The 23,828-nt window shown below is 35.7% G+C and overlaps 1 protein-coding gene across 1 annotated transcript in view; it reads left to right on the top strand.

Moving 5' to 3' along the window:
• LOC146597716 (solute carrier family 22 member 15-like) overlaps nt 1–23,048 on the top strand; it is a 24,806-nt gene extending 1,758 nt beyond the window's left edge. Inside the window, exons 3-12 of the mRNA XM_085301624.1 lie at nt 2,924–3,056; nt 4,333–4,497; nt 6,135–6,264; nt 7,984–8,205; nt 10,043–10,183; nt 11,897–11,982; nt 15,351–15,459; nt 19,055–19,127; nt 19,590–19,748; nt 20,974–23,048. Of these exons, the coding sequence (XP_085157750.1) occupies nt 2,924–3,056; nt 4,333–4,497; nt 6,135–6,264; nt 7,984–8,205; nt 10,043–10,183; nt 11,897–11,982; nt 15,351–15,459; nt 19,055–19,127; nt 19,590–19,748; nt 20,974–21,000 (1,245 nt within the window). The 3' untranslated portion in view covers nt 21,001–23,048. The remainder of the gene's footprint in view (nt 1–2,923; nt 3,057–4,332; nt 4,498–6,134; nt 6,265–7,983; nt 8,206–10,042; nt 10,184–11,896; nt 11,983–15,350; nt 15,460–19,054; nt 19,128–19,589; nt 19,749–20,973) is intronic.
• The last annotated feature ends 780 nt before the right edge of the window (nt 23,049–23,828 follow it).

Raw genomic sequence — 23,828 nt, 5'->3', positions numbered from 1 at the left:
AAGTTATTGCTAATGAGAATGATGTGCAGTGTATCGTTTAACTACAGTTCAATTCTGGAACCTAGCATGGGTTCTTCCTAATATCTGYTCTTTATCAAGAAAAATATCAGTTTGTCATGTCTAAGCAATTTGTGCTGTGCACTTAATCTTTGCTGTGAGTTGCATCATGCTCTCAAAGAAGATGCATCTTAGAGTATAACTATTACAAAAGTTAAATTCGTGCACCAAGTCTGGGTATTTTTGTATGTGGTGAGGGTAGGAGATGGAACAGACTGAAATTTGTTGAGTGAGACAGAAGCTTGACCTTTAATCCTAAGGTCTTATGAGTTTCGTGTGAAAAGTTGGATTTACTTTTTGTTAGTCCCTGGGATATAAGCACTCAGGCGAGAGCAAGTGATCTAAGCATCTTTGCCAGTGCCAGGAAAAAAAAAACATGTGGGTGGCTTGACTTTTAGTATAAACTATCAGACTTCTGATTGTTTTATTGGAGCAGATGTTCAGTAAATTTGCTGAGAAAGGTTAGCATTTAGCATGGCCTGTGCCAAATTCTGCTTTCTTCCGCTTATTCCAAATGTAACTGTGCAATGTTTGTCTTGGAAAAATGTAATGACTACACATGAGAAGGAATGATGCAATATTGGATCAGATCCTCYGTTCTCTATTTTTAAGTAAAGAAGCAATTGTCCTTGTTTAAAAACTGTTGTAATTTAAGATATTAATTAAAACAAATTATATTTTCCTGTTCATTTTGATAACTATATTTTTTCTTTTTTTGATTGYATTGCTACTTTACTTTTTCCATGCAATCTTTAAATGCTGGTCAGTGTAGGKTGTTTTTTTTCTGGATAGTAACTAAATTTCAAAATACTCGATGGATTTAACAAACTGAAAGGATGTTCTTTGGGGGATAACTTGTTAACAAAGCATTACCAGTTTTGCTATAGCTGATYTTGACATATTTAGCAAGTTCCTTGTATGCTAATAATGTAGAYGTGTTCTGTAGAATACAGATATATTTTTGCATAGGTTGTACTAGACTTCTTAAAAGAATATCTTCCATTGAGGCATCAAAAAGCATAAGTAACATTTCTCAAATAGTCTTTTGTTTTTTTCTTTGCTGAGAGAAAAGGTGCTTTTTCTAAAGCTTGTTTTCTTTATTTTATTGATGGTGTGGAGTTTAAACAGTATATATTTTCAGTTCTTTTCTGGCTTGTGGCCAGTGTTCTGTTCTGTTCTGGAGCTCAACAAAACTTCAGAGTAGCTGTTAAGTTCTGATTCAAGAAGAAATAATCACTGTAATCTGTTTTGGCCTAACTAAGATTTTATAAAAAGAGTTCAGGCTCAGTTCCTGGCAAACAATTGTTAAAATTGCTTTTTGGATTGGCATCAGTTCAGTCCCCTGCCTTACATTACAGGTGATGATGCTTGGGAAGGGGAGATTAAGAAAATGACCTGATTTTGGTATAAAAGTGGTCCTTTAATGTTGAGGGTGTTTTTAACTACATGTGGCACCATAAGGTCATTTTCTCCCTTATATCAACCTGAAACATCCTTTAGACAAGAACTAAAGGAACTGTGGGTCTGTAATTTGTATGGTGGGGAAGGCTTGGGTGGAGAAGGAGGACTTACGCCAGCAGCACTCTGCCTTAGAGAATACATACTGTGATATTCTTATACTAGCTGGAGGATGAGGATTCACGGCCAGGAATATTTCATTTTTGGAGTCCATTCAGAAAGTAAGTTTTGGGAGCTGTATCATTATCCACTGTAATAGGCTGGAATCTATTGCCCTGTGGGAATATAGTAGGAAACRGCTACAAAGGCTGCTGTGCAGGAACTTACCTTTACAAAGTATCTAAAAGTCCTCCAAAATTTGGAAGTATTGTAAATAGATACATCTGACTAGAAGAGGCAACCTTCAAATGCCTTGACACTTCATCCTGCCTCCGAAGTCTGCTGTCTTGCACGTGTTCAACTTTCACAATTTTTTCTTCATGCATGAGTAGATCCCTTCCAACTCTGGATCATTTTGATATTTTTATGATTATATGGGGTAATGGATGCATAGGGCAATGTCTTATCTGTACCTTGCCAATATGCAAGTCCAAATAGATTGAGTAAAAGTGTATGAGTCTCAAGACTGCTGTAACAGTTTCAGTAAATTTCTGGTGTTTTTTGGGGATCTCTATTAATTCAAGGCTAACACTTGAGGGCTAAGCCCTACTCTTGTACAGTATTTTRATCATGTGCCTTTTCCCTGGAGTTACCCTTTCACTTTATTAAAAGAATAAATAAATGGAATTAGGCTCCTTCTGCCTTTCCATTTTCCCTGAAGAACATACTATTAATGTCATTTAAAAAGTCAGCATGTTGTCTTGGTGTGAACGTTGATCCATTTTTTTTTCCAGCATATTTTCAACAATTATTAAATGTTTGGGTAAAGCTTTATTAAATTTAATTCTTAGCTTGGAAAATCACTTGGGTAAGACTTTCTGATCAGTACTTTTTTCACCAAAAAACATCATCAGTGTGTGTAATCTCAACAGTATACTTCTGTGAGTGTTGATTCTCACTGTAGCAGGGGGACTGGACAAGTTTTCTGCATGCCTTGCTCCATCATCGATGAAGAGTTAATAGAAATTAGCAAAATAAAGCACAATCACTACTGCAGCACTTAAAGCATTAATGATGAACAACTATGTTTGTGGGACCATATTTCTGTCCCCCCAGGTGCCCTTTCTTGATTGTGCATATGTTCAAATTTTGAAGATAAGCCAGAGGGCATTACAGAAAGCAGTCCTACAGAAGGCTGGCTTTTAAGAACTCTGAGAACTGTTCACTGACACTTGTATTGTTATTTTGTATATGAATTTATAACCAAGCAAAAATAAACTTGGTATTAATAGTTTTTTTTTTTAAACAGTGGTACCTAATTGAACAAGAAGCGTATAAAGTGAGTCTTGCATCTTCTCTGTTTTTTGCTGGATTGCTTATTGGAAATATCATATTTGGCCCTTTGTCAGATAAGCTGGGCAGGAAACCAGTTTATATATCAGGTAAGACTGTTAAAATGTTTTTCTAAGTCTTCTATTTGGATAGTATATCAGTTTCCACTTGACAAAGCAGGGGCCTTGGTGAATTTGACTTAGTTTTTCCCATTTCAGAAATGTTTGTTATAAGTTTTAGGATGTGAACAATACTAACATGTTTGAAATCTCTCATACAAAGGAAGATTGAATAAATACATATTCTTTATGTAAAATATGTTTAGTCTGGGATCATAAACTTGCAATAAGCAAAAAAGTTTCTGTGCCCAGAACAATGTTTTTCTTGTTTGTCAATGTTTTTCTAAGTTTAAAATGATGTTTTATAGTCTCCTTTTATTTAGAAGGATAAAGCACTACACATTCTTAAAAACTGATAGTGGTGATGATACCTGATGCATTTTGTTGTTGAGATTATTTTAATAGGAACTCATTTTTTTCAATTCTAAAGGATRCATTTTGTACAATTAGAAAGTATAGTTGGGCATGAAGAGCCCTCTTTGGTTGTGTAAGCAACTCCTGTGAGTGTAGATGTCATCTTCTGTGTTCCTATTCAGTTTTTGCTACCTGTAAATTGTAAATAATGATGCTTTACCTGTCCTTAAACTGTGTRACTCACTGACACGCTAAAGTTCTTMCTGATCCTCTAGAAGTTTTCTTCAGTATGTGAGAAACTGGCCCTGCTATGATTAGACTATTTGGATGGCAAACCTCTAATGCTGTTTGTCCAAGCTAAAATAGATTCTTCAGATAGGTGCTGCTAATGGTTTAATTAGTACTAATGATCTGTATAAGTATTTCACTGAGTGAAACAACACTAAAATTGTTGTGTAGTGTTTTATCCTTGTGGTCATAGGAATGTCAATGAAAAATAACCTGGTTTTGATATAACTATACCTAAAAATGTGAACACAATGCTATATTTGACTGGATCTGCGTCACCCTACTGTATTTCTCTCCCCTCCCCCCAATAATTTTTTTCCTTAGGAACATCATTTACCTAAACTCCTGAGTGAGTAACTCATATTTTGGTGATTTATTTCCCAGATATGTTTGCAACTAAATAGTCTTTATTTAGTGGTCTCAGGGAAATTTTCTCTGGGATTGCAGACCTCAAGTTGGATATGGTTGTAACTTTCATATTACTTGAATTTAGAAAACCAAATGTGAGATGCTAGAGTACTATAGAGTAATCAYTAGAGCAAATAATTTACTGTGCTCCCTGCCTGTCTTCTGTGTTCAAACTGCATAGAATAAGTACTAATCATGTCTTGTTCTCTCTCTACAGGTCTATTTTTTGATGTCATTTTTGGGTATGTCACAGCATTAGCTCCAAATTATGACACGTTTGCAGTGTCRCGTTTTTTTGTTGGAATTGTGAATGGTGGAATGGCTCTTGTGTCTTTTGTCCTAACACAAGAATATGTAGGAAAATCATTTTGGTCATTTACAGGTGGGAATATTTAACCATTATTACTGTGCAAGCTATTGTTCTTATACCTTACTTTTTTAATTCCTGTGTTTGTAGCAGATAAATTCAGTTTGTAGCATGAGTCAAATAGATATGGTGTTGTTTCATCCAGGTTCTAATTTTTGTGGGAACGTTGCCTGAACATGGAAGACAGGATTGAATTTGATAAATAGTGAATCTCTGAGGTCTTTAAATTAGCACAATGATTTCTAARTTTCCCAATTTGTGGGCTGTGTTTCATTTAAGATCTTCCAGCAGATCCTGGCAGCTTCTGAATGATGCAGTAACCATTTTGTGATTTTTTTTTTTGTATGGTATCTTGGGAAAATATTCTTTAAAATAGTTTTTGAAATTTCCCTGCACCACAAAATCATTTAGTGCCTGCACAGTGTTTTTTCTTTTTTGCTGTTGGAAGGGCTGACCTTCCAGTATTTTTAAAGGTTCTTTCTAGTATGCCACTGYCAAGACTTAAAATAAATCTAACTATTACTTGTAATACTGTTGTAAAATTAGAGTAACTCAGACTGTATTGCTTTTTTGGCTGGCACGATACAGGGAAAAACTTGCTCCAAATGCTGATTTGTTGTGGCTGTGAGCTTCTCTTTCTGTCATTTCTTCTGTTATCTTATTTTACTTTTCTTATTTATTTTCTGAACTCCTGGGAATATATGAGGAGGTTGTGGTTTGGTTATAGTTTTCCACTTCAATTTTATTTTTCAAATACTGAGTTTTCTTTTTCTCCGAGTTCACTTTTTTTGACTCACGTCACCTCTCTCTCCTGCCCCTCTTTCCCCCTCACCCTTGTTGTCTATCTCGGCTCTCCCCAGCCTTCTTCCTTGCAGGGCCAGCCTCCTGATGGACTGAAGACAGACTGTTTCCTGCAGCTTGTCCTTTTAGGTGCTTTGTTTTAGTTCTTCCCAGCAGTTGATAAAGAGGTGCTGAACAACTGGTCAGTGGCTGAAAGGAGGAGGAAGCTACTGAATACTTCTCAGCAGTGTTAACGAAGTTCTCCTATGCGTTGACTGTGAGCTAGGCTTTATGTGCAATAGCTGAGAATTTCTGGGTTAGTACTAGATCTGCTCTAATAGTCTGCAGAGTTCACTGCTAGGCTTTTGGAATTGAATTTGACTCCATATTTTTAACATTTTTATTTATACTTGTTCATCAGAAATTTACTGTAACATATCTCTGGTTTGCAGCTGTTTTTCATACCTAATTCAGTCCTTGTATTTTTATAGCTCACTTACAACTTTTGTTCCAGCCTACCATCTCTATTCAACATTACCTTAATATAGACCTAAATGTATCACATCATTCCCCTTCCTGTTTCCAGATCTGCTTTGGTCTGTAGGTTCCCATTCCTTTCTTGCTTTTGCCTATGTACCAGCCTTCCTTTTTAAAGGTGGGGGGAAGGAGGAGGGAGAGCTAATATRCAAAGGCATTCCCCATGAGGGCTGCATGGTTTACTTAGGCCAACTGGTTGACAAATGCCRTAAAGGCACTGTGAAGTTTTTATTGCTACTGTATTTAGGTAAATCACAGGCTAGGAGTTGAAGACTTCTATTCATGAGTTCTTGCTATTGGTTACTGGAGTCACCTTTTTGGTTTTGTGTTTTCAGGTTCGCTAACTAATTTGACATTTGCAGTTGGTATTGCTGTTTACGCACTGCTGGGTTACTGTGTAAGAGAATGGCGCTACCTTGCCTTGATATCAAATACTCCAGGAGTCATCTTCTTTCTTCTTTCTTTGTAAGTGACTCATCTTTATTATACTGATAAAGAACCACTATGCACTGATTTAATAGTTACTTTTTTCCTGTCATCATACAAAAAGATTGTGTAAGCAAGAGTGACTTTTCTATATGCTTTATGAACCAAGCAAGAGAAAGTCAATTCTAAGTGAAGCATAAGGCCAGGATTACCCAGTAGAAAAGCTTGTGTTTCTGCATGCTGTTACAGTTGTGGTCGGTGTTGCAAAGAGCAGCTGTGTGCCAGCTGTCTAATAACACAAGCCTGCTTGGGGAAGGGAAGGCCTGCCAGAGGCCGTGAGCTAGAGCGTTAGCCAGGAACACTGCCTTCTGCCAAAGAAAGGTTTCAGCACTTGAGAAGTTTTAGAAGTGCTCCTAGAGGTTTTTGTAGAGTTRCTTTTCACAAGACAAATGAATGTAATAAGAAATAAATGAGAACACTTGRGATTGCCTTTCTAACTGTTTAAGTGCTCCTGTCTGTTTCTATGCCTGTTGTTTTTGATGTTCCTATTTAGAATTCCTAAATAGACATTACCATAAAAATGGTTATGAAATACAGCAATATTTAATGAATTGAAAAGGCTAGTTGTTGTCTGACATATTTTGTAACAATATATTTTCTTGAATATATCAAGTAATACACCTTGTACTTATCAGAGCTGTAAGTGGAAATGCACAGCTATCAGTATAGTAGGTTGTGTTCACAATAAAACAAAAGAATGTCTAGCATACCATATAGTCAGGAAAAAAGCTTTTCTAATAGTTGCATATATATACCTAGGGGTGCGTGTATACCCCCCCCACACACATATCCRTGTATATATATTTAAACGACCTGCTCTTGAGATGTGTTCTGTTAAAATAATATACAAAACATTSTTCTTATAGTCAGCCAAGCCTCTGATCTGGGGAAGTAAATTCTGCATAATTTTTTTTTCCACTGTGCTGTTGTGTTTGTGATAGAATTACTCCCTAATATATCTATAAGAATTAGGATCCTTTGAAATAACCCAAGTACAGTTTGGTTGTTGGGTGTATATCTGAACAATCTGTTTGGAGTATTAGAGGAAATAAAAACAAGGTTCAGTTAAACCTACTACGTTCTTTGTTTTGTTGCTCATATGAAATAGCACACCCTACAACTTCATGGAGGGTGAAAATGGAATCTCAGACTGCAGTTATGGTGAGTAAGGGTATTCTGATTATACTTAAGAGTAAGCGATTTGGAAGTTGTGCAGGTAGAGATCAGTTAGTACTGTAGCCTGGCAAATAATTCCACGATGAGGTTTTTTTTCTTTTTCTCTTCACCCAGGCTCTGAGCCCTACCTTTAATGGAAAAGTTTGAAATAAACCTTCATGAAAACAAAGCTTTGTCCTGACTGTTAAGATAATTGGGATTTGAGATGCTCCCTGGGTAATGCTAGGTAGTGTTTCATCGGAAGTCAGTTCAGCAGAAGTCAAGGTTTAGATTTAAACTCCTCTCAACGTGAACGTGAGTGCTTTGTCAAGTGTCTCAAAATGATTTTATAACATTAGCAGTGCATTATTATCGGTGTGTGAAATCTAATATGCAGAACAGTGCAAATAGAATATTTTTCTCAGGAATTTGTATTAATACTAATGTTGTAAATTATTGTTTTGGAAAACAGGAAGATTGATTTAATGCATTGTTTATAGGAATCAGCTTTTCCTCATTGATTTTCTTTTCTTTTCTCATTAGTATGCTCCCAGAATCACCCAGATGGCTCTATTCCCAAGGGAAGACTGCAGAAGCTGAACATGTGTTGCAATATATTGCTCTTGGTAATGGTAAAGAGCGACTGAATCTAAAATTAAAACCAAGTGCAGGAACTCTGAGAAAGGATGAATCGGCACCTGGTATCCTAAACTTAGTAAAACAYCCAGTTCTTCGGTGGCGAACTGTCATACTAATGTACATCTGGTATGTAGTAACAAGTTGCTGAGATGGCATGAATGAGTCAACTTGAGCAATGAATAAGATTTTCTTCCTTTTCATTTAAAAGTGTTGCCCTTAAGCACAAAATTCTAAGTTTGTCAGTTAACAATAGCAGACGGTCATCTGAAATAGCATGTCGTAAAGTTGATGCTTCATTATTATTGCTGTTACATTTCTTGGTGTGTTACTTTAAGTATTGTCACCAGACTAATTTTTAGTAGTTGTTGAAGGAGTTTAAGTGACATGAAAAGCTGAAGGAGAAATTGTGGAGATGTGTATTTGAGTGAATGTTAGSAAGAAAAAGACTATACTGATTAGCCAATGGTGTGGATATAAAATAACAGTTAGTATGTATTATAATGTATGCCCGAAAGCATATTACAGAGGTTCAGTGGAGGAAAACACTGGGCAAGATGCAATGCAAATGAGAAATTTATATTAGTTACTATTCTGGGAAAAAATCCACCTAAGGTGGAGGAGGGAGTAATATAATATATTGTTAATATATGGCAAAACAGAGGGAACAACCCAGATTTGGGAAGGATGTAGAGCTGGTTGTTTTAGCCTAAGCTAGTCTGGGACACTTGTTGCTATTATCTGTTTCTGAAATAGCTCCTTTTCAAAATGGCAGGAAGCTTTGCCTTGCAAGTTCAGCATTACATTTGAGATATTTGTCAGGATATAGATGGGAAAGTTGGTTCAATATGTTGGGTAAGCAGAGATGTGGAGGACATTGGCAGAAGTGACAAATGTCATTGCCAAATAGGACCTTTCCAGTAGTGTCTTAAACTCTTAAATTTGCTGCTAGGTAAATATAAATAAGTGATTATGGCAATGTGAAACTATGCTATGAAGGCACTTTCACCTTCTGGAAAAAGTCACAGCAGTGTTGTCTGCTGTCACAAAGCCTGTTAAAACACATATGCACAGAACTGTTGGAGTAGCTTGCGACTCTTTTGTCACCCGGCTCACTTGTGAGCCTTCAGACACCATCAATCAACTGTGACTGACAGAGACTGTGTTTCTCCCTGTAATGGGCAACATTTTTCTTTTTTGTATTATGTGCTCTGAAATTCTGYTTACAGTGTGAGCTTGTGTCTATTAGCTGGTGTCTTTTCCAGTGCTTCTGTGACTGCACGCTTACTGTCCCCTAGTGTCGTACTGTCTCTGTCTGGTAAAGGCAGAAGCCATCTGAAGTGTAAAATTCAAGACCATCAGCAAGGCAATAGTAACAGCTTTAAAGCTCTGACCACAGGAAGCTAATGATTAGAAGACTGAAGTTTCTTTTTTGGTAAGGTAACTACTAGGGAATTGGCCAGACGTGTCTATTTGCTGTGTAGTGGCCTTTCCAACCCAGTGCTGATTTTACAGGCCTGGGAGTGGGTTTCCAAGGAAAGTATCAGATGTTATAGGATTCTTTGGGAAACCTACCGTAGATTTGGGGAAGAGAGTCTGTGTTAAACAAAGGCTATACACACCACTTTTTTTGCACAGAATTGTTTCGCAACAGTTAAGCGTGATCTCATTAGAGTTAAGTGTATTAGATGTGCTAAATAACTTAAACAGTTGTTAATAGAAAATTCATAAAGTTATGCTGTGTACATATATAGGCATTCTTTTTCAAGGAGTTCCTTGATTTAAATAGAAGCTATTCTTTGTTCCTTTTTAGGGGGCTGAGCGTGTGTGGGTGGGGTAAGTGTTCTCTTCCTAGTATGTAGCACAATGTAAGTAATATATAGCTCATTGTAATTTAGCTTTTAAGTAACATCTGAGCCCTGAAGAATAGTTATGTTAATAATCTAAATTGTACAATTATTTGTAGGTATGTCTGCAGCTTTATGTACTATGGACTAACTCTAAATGCTGGTGAATTAAGAGGAAATCTATATTTAAATGTGGCTCTTTATGGTCTTGTGGAAGTTCCAGCATTCCCTCTCTGCATGTTTTTTATTGAGAAATCCTGGTAAGACATTTTCTAGTTTACATTTATAGATAGCATAGAAAAATATCAGTAAGATACTTAACTRTTATCAAAGAACATTTACTACTTTGAGGTTTTAGTCAGCTCTAGGGATTTCTGCAGCTAATACTGAAAGGGGCTCTGATTTTGTTTTTTAACTTATTTTTAGTTGTATTTAGATTTTGAAATATTTGAATTGAGCTTTCTAGCAGTTAGAGGAAAAAAGATTTGGTAGTCCTTATGAAAAATGTACTAATTATCCTGGTTATGTTAATATCCATTGCTTATTTACACCTACATATTTTATTCAGAATAGCTTATTTTTGCTTAGCTTACCAACTGCTGTTAAAAGCAGTTTTCAACATTCTTAACTTTTACTGGAAGTTTTTGAAGAAAAATTTGAAGTGAGTAATTCAGTTTTCATTAAGGCAGGAATGGTCAGTGTCTGTCTGTTTTCATACTTTTCACTGTATTTAGAAGTCATTTATTATAAGGGCATTTATTTCCAAAGACTGAATAGTTAGTCCAAAGACCTAGAGCTATTCAGAGCTTCATCTAATCATCAGTTTAAGTGTCTTTTAAAATAATACCTTGGTCTCATTGAGGAGAGTGGCAAAAATCCTGTTTATTTTAGTAGGAGGATGATGTCACCTGCTGAGTTTTCCTGACAGCAAAAGAAACTACCAGCTCTGCCAAGCCCAAAACCAAAACAAACAGCCTGCACCCCACTCCCCAGAAACCTAGGTCAAGGGCATAAATTTAAATCGCAAACTACACAAGTTCTTTTCTACATATTTATCCTCTTGTAGTTTATAATTCGACTTTTTTTTTTTGTTTCTTAAATAATTGTACCCACAGATTTACATGCTTAATGAAAAATAGAATGTGACAGGTCAGATCAGGTTTCATTTAGCTTTAGTGTACAGTACCTTAAAGCATAGCTTTTTTATTATAAAAAGATTGAGAAGATCTTAACAAATATTGTATGTCAGATAAACTGGAGTTTTTCTTCTAGTGTGGGAAATCATTGGAAATAGCTGTGAGTTAATGAAATAGCAAGCATATGCAATATTCTTACACGARTGCAACATATTACTAAGAATATCCTTATTTGTAGTCCATTGCAGATACTTCTGAAATTTGAAGTGTGGCAGATGTGGAGATGTTTTACATGATGTCTATTTTTTTTATTTCTAAATACTRTGCAGCAGAATTAACGTTTTCTCATTTCTGCATGTCTATACTATTGAAACCATACAAAAGAGCTTTATTTTTGTGTAGTAACTGAATATAATGCAGAGTTATATAAGGGAAATACAGGTTAAGAAGCATTGCAATTCAGTTTTCTTACCCAATATTAATGTGATCTTTGTGCGTATGCACTACAGTACTTTCAGCAGCAGAACAAGTTGTCTCACTCAGTACAATGATCAAAAGAGTTTATGCATGTTCCTGTTGCCAAGGTAAGTATGGTCATCTTTACAAGGTTAGAAATTCAATAGCTTACAGATCAAAACTTTCCTAGAAATAGGAAAGCTTTTGTTTCAAGACTTAYAGAAAATTAGAAAAACAAGATTTGAAGCACTAATCTTGGTGCAATAGAKGTGTAACTATAACTGATGCTCCTGTGTACTTCAGATGGGCTTTTGCAGACACATTCAAAAATGCTGAAGGACTTTGTTTCCATCTTTATCCAAGTGAGTTGTTTTATTTTAGGTCTGGCAGGCGAAGAACTATGACCTCTTTTCTGGTATTTGCGGGATTTGCTTGTATATTTACTCTGTTTTTACCAACAAATACTAGTAAGTATGTGTTGTTGAAGTACATATTTGTTARTTCAAATAAAGCTGAGAAAGCAATGTAATGTTACTTCTTGACTGAAACTACTAGTGCCTTAAGGCCTACCACTTTGCACCTCCCTCCCTTCCCCCTCCCCCCTTATAGCTGGTCGGAGAGCCAGTGACCTGCCAGTATTGCTTTAAGCTTCGTGTGGGTTTAAAAGCTTTTTAAGTTTTTGGGTTATATTTTAAAGAAATGATGAATTATGCTATAATTGAGGAAAATTGCAGTCCTATAGGTTGTGTTTACCCCAAGAGATACAAATGCTATCTGGCATCCATTCAGATTGGTCTCAGAAAAGGCTCAGGAAGAAAAACAGCAGGAGAGGAAACATCCCATAATCCTGTTTGCCATGCTTGTGTTAATTCAACTCCTCAAACACTTTATTGTTCCTTTTATGAACACTATTTCTTTTGTTCCAACAAGTTTACTTTTTGGGACTCCTTTTTGTTAAAAAGAAGYACAAAATAAAAGTAGTGGTGACTAATCAGTATAGGATAATAATTCTTGTAGTTGCTAAATTTCAGGAAATTTTTTGCCTTTTTCAGTTGAGTTGACTTTAATCCAATTAAAATGTCTGTCTTTACTCTGTGGTAAGTGTAAAGGTGGTTCTTGGCCCAGAATGATGTGTGTCAGTTGAAAGAAATTCATCTCTGAGTATGACAAAGATGAGTCAATTCTCTAAATGAAATGCGGATTGTTGCGTTTGATCTGGCCCTCGTATTACTAAGGAGAACACTTCTTATTTATCCTAGTCTGTGTTTAGAGTGATTGACAATATCCTTGATTCTATTACAATGGATTTAAGATTTTAATGAGATAGTGGGCACTTCCTGCTCGTGCTCTTAACCTACGCATGACTTGATTTCTAAATAACTCGGTTAACTTGTAAATGAGAATCTGATCCAAGTCATCTTACCTGTGGAATAAGCCAAGTTAGAACATTTCAGTTATTAATGATATCTTCTGAATTTGAGASTAAATTTTTTGAATGGTTAAGGAGAAACTGATACACTACTGCAGCTCCCTCTTCATTGCTGAGAACTGATGAATGAATTTATATGAATATCGGATTGGAAGATGGTGAGGGAGAGTGGCAATGGCTGGAAAATTCAGCTATAAAATTATTTTCTTTGCTATGTGACTGAACATACCTTCCCTCTTCTGTGTCTATTTTATATAGTAGCAAACAAATGAGAGCCCTAGCTTGGGGATAACTAGATTCTAACTCTTATTTAGGTTTACATAGCTGTACTAAATACAGTAATCTTAACTTTTGTTTGACTTTCATTGATATGCCTTCCATGGAAGGAACATTGTGTGTATGCAGAATAAAGAAAACTTGTAGTTCTTTGAGTTTTGTCTCAGTCTTTGTTAGTATCAGATATTCCTTTCTGAGTAATGGAAAAGTGGAGAGCTGCACTTTCTTGGCTAGATATTTTCTGAAGTAAATTTAAAGTCTTCCTTTTCAAAAGTACTGTTTAAATGAATGTTTTCTCTTAAAGATGATAACTGAAAGGCTGATCTACATGGTGACACTGCAAATGAGACTCTTAATGACATTGATATCAATACTGAATCAGAGTAACTTCTTTTATAGCAGCTTTTCAATGTCAATAACAYTKATTACCATTTTTTCCTGTTTTATTTCCCTAAATTCTGAAGATCAATTAGTAGAACTTTCCATAACAACTGAACTCAAATACTTGCAGAAGAACCTGCAGCTTTCTTCATCAAAGTTTGAAGCAGATGCTTTTGTGCATACTGTTGCTACTAGACCTTCAGGTTAAAGGGTGGGGCGAAAATATAACAGAAGTACTAAAGATTCTGCATGGACTTGTTTTGTTGGACACAGGGAATGACCTGTAAATGGTTACCAGAATCTGCACAGGAGAAAGTGCGTTTCTGCTTTGTGTATTAATGTATTTTTTTAATGTAGTAATTTTACATATGAAAAGAAAACCKTGGAATATTCTGCAAGAGTTGCTGAAAATACTTTCAAAGACTCAGAGGAAAATTTAATAAGTTTGTCTCAGCTTGCTTACACAAGGAGTTGATGTGCAGTGAATTTCTAGTGTGCTTCTAATCCTGCATTAATTCCCCATGTAGACAGCCTTTAGTGTCCCCTGAGGGAGGGAACGCAGATGAGAGTGCACTTTAGAATTGCTCCCTCGTTCCTGAGTGCTACTTTCACTGTCTAGACAGACATTCTTCTGTTTTGACAGTAAGAGCAGAACTTCCTAAGTGCAGTAATACTGAATTTCTAATGTATGGATATTCAGCATTCAATTTAGGTCTCCCTGAGAGAGAGAGAGAGAGAGAGAGGGTATTTTAAGTTTTAAGATACATTTGAGATTTACAAATCTCGTCTTCATTGCTTCATGTTTGGACGATGAAAGAAAAGGAGCATCACATCCAAACTGAGATCTGAGTTCACACCTTTGCAGCTGGCAACTCTTAACAGCAAAAGGAGAGCTGCAGTGAACAGACTATATCTGTTTTGCATGAATTACAGCAATGCTGCAGGAATCTATCACACTTAAATCAAGTTTCTGGATTTCAGTTCATAAACAAATGAAATTTCTGCTTCAGTTGAAATAGGATCTAACTTGATCAGATGAACAGAGTTGGAATTTTTCAAGGGTGACATTAAATAATGGAAAAGTGATTGCTTCTCAATTGTTTTTGTTTTAATCAATTTCACTTGATCCAAACCAAAACTTACTATGGGCTCAGTGCTGAGGACAAGAACATATTTCTTTGAAACTCTGGAAGACCTACACTTCTGTTCAGTTAATTGAAAGATTATCTGTTAACAGACTGGGCTCTGTCATTAACATTTGTTCTTCTTGTTTATAGAACTACTGCATTTTAAATTTCAAAAGGGTGTCCCCAGAGAGCAAATAAGCTTTAGACATGAATCAGGTTGTATGGTTTTATTTTAATAGATTAGTCTAGAAGGTTTTATTATTTGTTTGTGACCAAAAAATGCAATTACTTGGKAGGATTTTTCTGACTGCAGAGCTATAAGCCTTAGCCCTGCCTCCTTCAGCTCTGATAATCTTAGCTTTTCCAAAAAGAATTGGAAGTTTTTCTTGGTCTTAAATATAACTGTATCTAATGTATTCYTTCCTTATGTTAGTTTTTGGATGTTTGAGAATAAACGTGAGATGTTGTTTGTGGTTAATATTTGAAAAAACATAGCCTAAATACAGTTTTTTTTATATGGAAGTCTCTTAGAAAGGACTGGGTAATATCAGTGTTTTCAGCTTTGTATAAGAAGAGTAAGAAAACAGACTATGCTTACAGTTCATTTTCTCTTTCCTGAAAGGTTTGTTCTTCAGCCCCACTTTGTTAGCTTTGTGTGGAAAAATGATGGTCAGTGCTGCTTTCAACATCGTGTATATTTATACTTCGGAACTATACCCAACAGTACTGAGGTAACTTAACGTTTGTGGGTAAATGGAAAATGCTTTTCGCACATGGTGGTACTGATGGCTGCTGTGCTTTAATACTTACCTTTATTTATTTATTTATTTATTTACCTGAAATGCCAGTATGAGAGGCGGCTGCTTATTTTTTTTTTTTCCTCTCCTTCCAGTAATCAAAGATGTGCAGTTTGCCAGGGCTTGAAAAACTGCTTCTTTTATTAGTCACATGCTTTGCACTGATTTGTTCTCCAGGGCTGTTTGTGGCAACTTCCACTAGGCCTAAATTCAGAATTAAAATATGAAAAATAACCTCCTTGAACTACAATGCCAAGTGCAGTATTTTTTTTTGTTTCTGCTATTGATTTTGGAAGTAAAATTACTGGGTACAAACCCAAACATAATGCTATGATGGAAGTGTATGCTAACTTAATTATAAATATTGAATATGCAGTAAGGACTATTTACAGTGCTTCTATATACTTGAATCTCCCATATAATTACTGTTTATTGCTGCTTGAAAAATAAGTACTTTTACATACCTTTGTTATTGAGTTAAATATTCATAATACAACTCATTTAAGAGTTTCTATATGGCAGTGACTCACTTGACAGCATTTAATCTGTGAACCAGGTGGGCTGAAATTAGACTTTATTTCATAGTTCTAATCAGCTGTTTGCAAGGTTGCTCTAATGCTGTCCCAAAGTATACCTAAGTTAGGAAAACAAAGTACCACATGTTCTTGTTTTCTTCACCTCCCATCTTAGTTCCACCCCCCTTTTCTGAAGGTGCTCAAAATACTTGTTCAGGAGGAGATGGCTTCTTCGACTGGGTCTTTTTGAGGTTCATGATTTTCTTTACATATGGAGGCATAAAAGCTAGACTGTGAACTCAGCTTTTGCAATTTCTATTTTATGCAGTAAAATTTGGGAGAATGGGAGTGCCAGCGTGTGATTTTTGGCAGAGGTTTAGGTTTAGTATGCAAGTCTCAAACAKGCTGACCGAAATGAAGTTTTAGGGTTTATTTTCCTCAGACAATAGACAACTCTTGTTAAATAATATGATAAGCTATTATGTTGGAGATACCATATAAAAATCCTCACACATGACCATTTACACACAAAAAGTGTTCGGTATTCTAATTAGTTGCAAATTTTGTAGTTTATGCAACAAAAACAGYGGTAAGTGGTTAGTGTAATAAAAAAGCATCAGCACCACCTGGTGGTCTTTGCAAAGCCTTAGTGATCTTGGTATTCCTCTGACAGGGTAGCTTCTTCATGCTATGTGATTGGAAATGTGGTGTTTCAAAGGCACGGGAGAAGAGGTGGAAAAAAGCCTTCTCCCCCACCCCCCCGACAGGAAATTTTGCAGTGCTAATTTGTATGTTCAGGAATGGCAAATACATCTCATGCTAGAAATGGGACATGTACACGAATTGAGATTTTTTTTCCCCCATCTTGACATGTCTCAAATACTTGTTGGAGTATAAAAAGTTCAAAAATAGAAAACATTGCTATTTCTGAATTTTAAAGAAAAAAGTTTATAATATTTAGGAACAAAATGTAATCATAGGCCTGGTTATCTAGATGGAAGAGAAAGTCTGTGGTTTCCCCTCATCATGAGGAAAAAGGTTGCAAAATGCAAATGGCATCCTTATATATGACTGGTAGAGTCAGTTTGAGGCCACTGCACTAAGATAGCATCTGAAAATACATTTTCACAACAGTGTGAGAATTCTGTTTTTTTTCACTTATTTGTTAATGATGATAGATATGTTTGTACTGTTGAAAAATACTTGATGTTTTAATCTATGGCTTTCTCTGGAAGAAACTGTCCAGCATTTTTTGTTTTGCAGTGCTTAGTGGGTATAGCACTGTTTTTAGAGCTTTCAGCACTAGCAGCAAGCAGGCTTTTAGGTCGTTGTGCTGAACCACTCCAGCTGGGCCCTGCTCCACCAACAGGGCAATCACAGGGGTGCTGGGCTGTATACAGTAATTAGCTAGGCAGCTGCAGCAGGGGTAATTGGCTTGAGCAAAGCACTGTACTGATGTGATTACCCTGGATCTAGAGCTATTTTGGTTTGCATTTGTGCAGCCTGGTGCTTTGTATGGTATGAGCGTGTTTGTGGAGTGCAGCTTGGTAGATCTTCCAGCATGAGCATGGTAATATGAGGTATTAAGGTTGGAGAGGCCGTGGTGAGCTGTTGTGCAGTGTTTTGTAAATGTTTCCTAATTGCTCTGGCGTGTTAATGCGTTTTCTTCTGCTCAGTTATCATGACATTGTTCTGAATAGCCCAAATTCTGCTGGATTCTGGATTAATTAGATCCTAAATATTTCTTTTAAAGACTGATTTCAGTATCCAAGGGATTGAAACTATATTGTGTGTATGATCTTTTGTTCTGCTCCTTATTAGGACATTGAATCTTATGGGGTTTGGGCTGATGCAGCTTCAATTGAGGACGTGTGGATGGCTATTTACCTTTTCCAAGAAAGAAAATAGGTTACTTCTGTCCTTCTGCTTTTACATCAAAGTCGCTGGGTTCTTACTGGGTCCTTCAGTCATCTGTTTCCTTTAACCTGTGCAAAAGGYTGTTAGGAAGGGATGTGGACATGGATGTTTTGGTATACCAGTAACCCAGGTCACTTTTGTGCTGTTCYTGTTTAATTCTGTTGCTGTCCTTCAGTGCTCAGATGAGAGGAGGGAAATGAGGGTGAGCAGGAGGAAGCTCAGCTTAGCTGRTGTGATTGAGAGTGATCAATCAGAGGAAGTAGCTCAGATGTTGGGGAAGGGAGCAGACATTGTGAATTTCTTACTGTTAGTCCCTTGCTCACAACTGGTGCTAGTGTTAGTCTTTGAAGTGGCTGCTAAATACCATTTATTAGGAGTGACAGAGATGGGAAGGCTTCTTACATTTGATCAGGAAGTGAAAGACTTGAATTTTTTTTCTTGTGCCTTCGAAGAGGATCCTGCTGTTTTATACCATGCTTTGATTATCGTTTRGTCCAGATGAGGTTATTTTAAATTTGTTTGAAAACTGAAGGGAACACAGARTTCAGCAGCCCAGTTAGTGACACATCTGTCCAGATGTTCCAGGCTTCACACTGCCAAATGAATGTTTTCTGTTTGGAACTAAGCACTGATTTTTTTATCTGTGTAGCTTGAAGCAGTAGAAGAGAGGTTGCTGCCAAGGACTTGAGCTGCAGTTACTGAGCAGGTTCTTTTCCCTGAAGATCCTGCCAACTTTTGAAATCATTCCTTGTCCACCACAAGCATGCCCAATTATATTGCCCTATATGGCAGTTTAGCAGACCTATTTATTCAAACTTTTGAGGAGGACTGAATAACAGAAGGTTTCAAAGGGTGCAATATGCTTTTTAGTAGCTAGTTGTAGTAGATCTTGGAATAACTACTGGAGGTCTTCAGTGTGTGTGTGTGTATGTGTGTGTGTATATATATATATATATATATATATATATTTAATCCTATTGATGACTAAATTATAAAATACAAATTGTTAGTTTTGACAGTGTAGTTGCATGTTCATGCATGTTATAATTATCTACATACTTTAAGACTGCAAATCTTTCATCCTTTCTTTGAAACAGAAATGCTGGCTTGGGTGTCTGTTCCATGTCTTGCAGATTTGGAGGCATTTTGGCTCCATTTGTACCATCTATGGTAAGATTGTTGTAGTAATAATTTTACTTCTTACTTCACAACTCTTTTTTTTAAAAAAAAAATCAAGGTATTTTGCTAACTTTTTGTACTCATTTAAAACTYAGTCTTTTAGTGAAAAATAAAGTTTGTTCAGTCAGTTCCAAGAGTTAATGAACAAGATGTTTAAAAAGAACTATTTACCTCTTTTCAGAAAGAATCTAACATTTTGTATAGTGAAATGGTTGTCATATAATGCATTCTGTGTTGCTAAGGTTCACTCTGTATCTGAGTACTCCTATGCGTGCACACTAAAAATTTTCATAAGAAGCTGTTCCTGGAAAACGATATTGTATATCTTCATGTGTTATTCTACAGATRCATGGATAATTCTATGGATATGGTTTTGACTGTAGTTCATATAGGCCATATATTTTACAGAGCAGGAAATCATKTTTGGTTCTTACTATGGATTTTTAATTTCAGAAATCTCTTGGTCCTTTTGTACCATTTGTGGCTTTTGGAATCAGTGGRCTGTCGGCTGGATTCTTGACTCTCCTTCTACCAGAAACACTAAATAAGCCAATTGCAGAGAGCATCGAAGATCTTCAGATTCCCAAATACCAAATGTTGAAAAACAAAAAGGCAGAGTGTTTTTTATTGTAGCTTTGCATTATTTTCCCTTTGTCTTATGCAACTTATGATATTAGCATATGTAATATATTATAAGCATATTGCTTAGTTTGTGCATGAATAAACCTGAGCATGAGCTTTCTTWAGCAGTCTTTCTCTTGTACTAAATGGAAAATTAAATTTATTCCTGTTCGGCTCCTTAAAGACCAAAAGGCTATAATTTTTAATCTGTCTGTATGAAATTACATGTAAGCCAACTCYGTTTTGTTTGCCAAAGGAGAAACAAATTTTACAAAGGTGGTCTAGAATAGTTGGGGACAATAGATTCAATAACATGCCTTATGCTTTTATAGTAAGACAACTTAAAATGTTTCATTTATTAGACTGTGCCTTTTTCTTTGTCATRTTCCATAGTGAAATAGAATCTAAGGTAATATGTAATTGAGGAAGTGTTTTATCCTGTATTAATCCCCTGGGGTTAGAACYATTTGAAGTGTGTGGGTTTTTGTTKTTSTTGTTGTTGCAGGTATACACTAAGTAAAACTTCTGAAATGGAAAAATTGTGTTTAAACRGGTGATAACTGTAGGCTTCAAATGGTTTAAAATCATGTATTATGTCTTTAATTTTTAGTTTCAGACTGTTACACTGACTTAGAAGTACAAAGACTGGAAGCCAATTTCCAGTATTTGTGTAAATTATAGTAAGAGGAAATCARTGTGTAAATTATAGTAAGAGGAAATCAAAACCTTAAACCTCATAGTATCACAGACTTCAGTGTAAGAAAATTGAAACTTACTTTGCTCGTGATAGAAAATGTGAAATACGTCTAGGAATTTTGGAAATAGCTTCACAAAACATTAGTTTTTTTTTAAAAAAAAAATTTCTTCTAATAGCAAAACTGTTAACTTGGAAGTAGGTAGGCTTAGTATAGGTACAAAAGAAGGCATGTTTGTCTTTACAGGCTAGCTTGTTAATTATCTAATAATTACTGTACATTTCTTCATCAGTTTAATCATATTACAAGCTTTTTATGCTTATAGTAGTCTAATACTTAGAAATCTTGCAATCAGTTGAAATGGGGGCAGGGGAAGGAGAAGGAATCATTTCTGTGCTTTTTTAGAATTAATTTTCCTGGAATTATTAAATTAATTTAATCTTCCAGATTTTGTTAGCCTACAATTGGACAGGAAAAATAAGACAAACTTTTTTAATAATTATTTCCTATCTGTTTGACAGGTAAACCAGTCAGAAGAAAGTACTTAAGTTTCCAAAAACATCTCTGGTGAAAAATAAAGCCTCTGTGAGAAAGTGCTGTAACAGTGGAAGGGCAGAGTCCTAATGTGTCCTGATACCAGAGTGGGACTGTCAGAGGAGTTCATGTATAACGCTRTTTGCAGTGTGCTGAACTGTTTTATTTGGAGGCAAGTTAAGAAGATGGAAAAAAAATTGATCAAGGCTTGTGGAAAAAGAGGTGACAAATCTGTGCGTACCTTATGACTTAAAACCACACTTTGAACATTTGGACTTTTCTATGACTTAAAATGATGAAATATTGAATTAATTTATTTTACAAAATATAATTGTTAGCTTCAGATTAAGCTATAATGTTGCAGTTGTTGTAGTGGTATGTATAATTTTAACTTTACGTGGCCTTATATATTCAGGCAAASTGTAATTGTGGAAAGTAACAGCACCCTGTACATGCTAATCTTCTCAAGAGTCTTTTGGTTTTAAATTACGGTTTACCTCACAGTGTGAAGAGACCAAAGATTTTTACAGGTTACTGGCCTTAGTATATCTAACATAAACCTAGTCAAACTGAGCAGGAGATTTGAAAGGAGAATAAATGCGTTTTATTGTATGGGGAAGTAATACTTTGATTCAGTTATATGTAAAAAGATATGTAAAGTTAAAAACAGTACTGTACTAGAAAAAAGTCAGGTTTTTGAGTGGGAAAATATGTATTGAGAGGATGAATATCTTAAAGTCAAAGTTTGCTCGGTTTAGACTGTATCTTTGTAACTAGAAATTATCAAGCATGAATCATATATGTGTGTGTATATATATTATAATCAAATAATTTTCCCATAATTGGAAATATCAGCTATCAGGAAAATAATTTGTTTAACAGTTAATATATTTACATTGGAATAGATGCATCATGAATGTTACAGTTCTTGATAGCCAGTACATTTTTTTTTAGTAAAAAGAAACACCTTARATRTCTGTTAYGAACACTTTTTCACTAGGATGTTTACTCTGACTTTTTAAAGAATATTTGCATCATTTTGATTTTGGCCCATTATTTAATGCATCTGACAAGAAAAGACTGAAGAGCCCCTGCATTTTGAGCAAGTTTCACATTTAGATAATAGGTCTGCAAATTAACAGCTACCCATGCAAGTGCATGCACATATACGTATATGCATACACAGATTGCTTTGCCTAGATGGCTCTGAAATCTGTGCTGTGCATGAGTGTGTGCGTCTGTGTGTGCTTTACAAACAGTCTCCAAGAGATGAAAATTAAGTGGCAATCAGAACAGCACTTAGCTCACCATTATGTCAATGTCATCTATGTGTGCATTTGTTTAACCTCTGGGACTGCAGTTTGACCACCAACATATGGAATAAGCTGCAAACTTTTATCTTCTGATTATTTCTTCATCATTTTTTTATACTTCATTTTGGTGAGCAGTAGAACACAGCTGATAAGTTTTTCTGAATAATATTAATGCTTTCCATTCCATTAACATTTTATAACCATAGTGACTAATTATACCTCTTCAAAGGATAATTGCATCAGCTGGAAATAGTAAARACTAATCATTGCTACTGTTGATTTCAATTTCTTTATTATGAGAAGTGAAATTTAATGTGAAATAGCATGTTGTAAAGTTGTATTCATAAAGCAGAGACAAAACTGAACAGGAGGTTCCTGAAGGTATGTTATATTGTGGAAGTCTATTTTCCCCTCTTGCCAGATGTTAAATGCATCAGCCTACGTCAGTGCATTTTTTTCCTCTTCCTTTTATTCCCCATCATGTGAAAAACAGGAAACAAATATTTTGTATGATAAACATGCTTATTTCTTTTTATTTGATGTGGAATTAATGAACTCTTCACCCAGACTGAAATTTTTGGTAAATTTGATGGATCAATACTCTCTAAGTATCACTTTTAGCTCTTCCTCTGTTCTCTGTGTATAGAAATTTTAGTATATTGCATCTGCATGTTCATCTGTTTGTGTTTGAATGCCTTCAGAACTTGAGCACTTAGTTGTGAAATTGCCATATTCCTTTTGCCACTTGATTTTTACATTAATTTGAAGTGTTATTATTTCAGGATTAGGTTTTTTTTTCCCCTCCTGTTTTTATCATGTCTCAGTCGTGAGTCTCAAGCTTTTCTTTTCAAAACGAACAAAAGAGTTGGTCTATGCCCTCTCCTTAACCTCATCCATGATATAGCCTGAATGGAAAGGAAGCCTGAAAGGATTTTATATTTTTTTTCTGCTTTCCAYGTATCACCTTTAATCTTACTCTATTTTTCCTTGACAAGTGCCATTGTTTTCTKTCTTATGGGCTAAGATTGCTCAGCAGAGACAGAGCTAAAACATTCATTTATGCCACCTATGTTTTAATGCTATTTCCCTGTCATTATCAGTCTTTATTCTTGAATTCTTGGTCAGGTTTGGTTAAGCCACAGTTTACCTCTTCTCAGGGGAAGGGTGTKTGTTCTGAAGATCTGTCCCAATGGTTTTCCTGTGGCTCCTCTGATTGCACGCATTCTTCTGTATTTCTTCTGCTTCATTTAATTCTTTAGCTCTTCTAAGGGTGGAGCTAACACACCGTGCCAATTGGGGGGTGGGGGTGTTCTACTAAGTCTACATGTCCCTGACTTGCAAATGATCTCTGCTTTATTTATCATCTGCCAGCAATTCTTTTCCCCCCAAAACTTTAAATCAAGTCAGGTATAAAGGCAGCGTTTAAACTCCTGTAGCAGAAAAGCAAACTTTGTACAGGATTCGTGTCAAGCTCATCTTGGTGATCTTTTTCGTTATCCTGTTTYATGTTTCATCAAAGTTTCTTCCTT

This window comes from Rhea americana, unplaced genomic scaffold (genome assembly GCF_003343005.1).
Source record: "Rhea americana isolate MKP2758 unplaced genomic scaffold, rheAme1 scaffold_179, whole genome shotgun sequence".
NCBI classification, from domain to species: domain Eukaryota; kingdom Metazoa; phylum Chordata; class Aves; order Rheiformes; family Rheidae; genus Rhea; species Rhea americana.
Note: the sequence above shows the minus strand (reverse complement) of the source record. Positions and strands in the feature narration are given on the sequence as shown.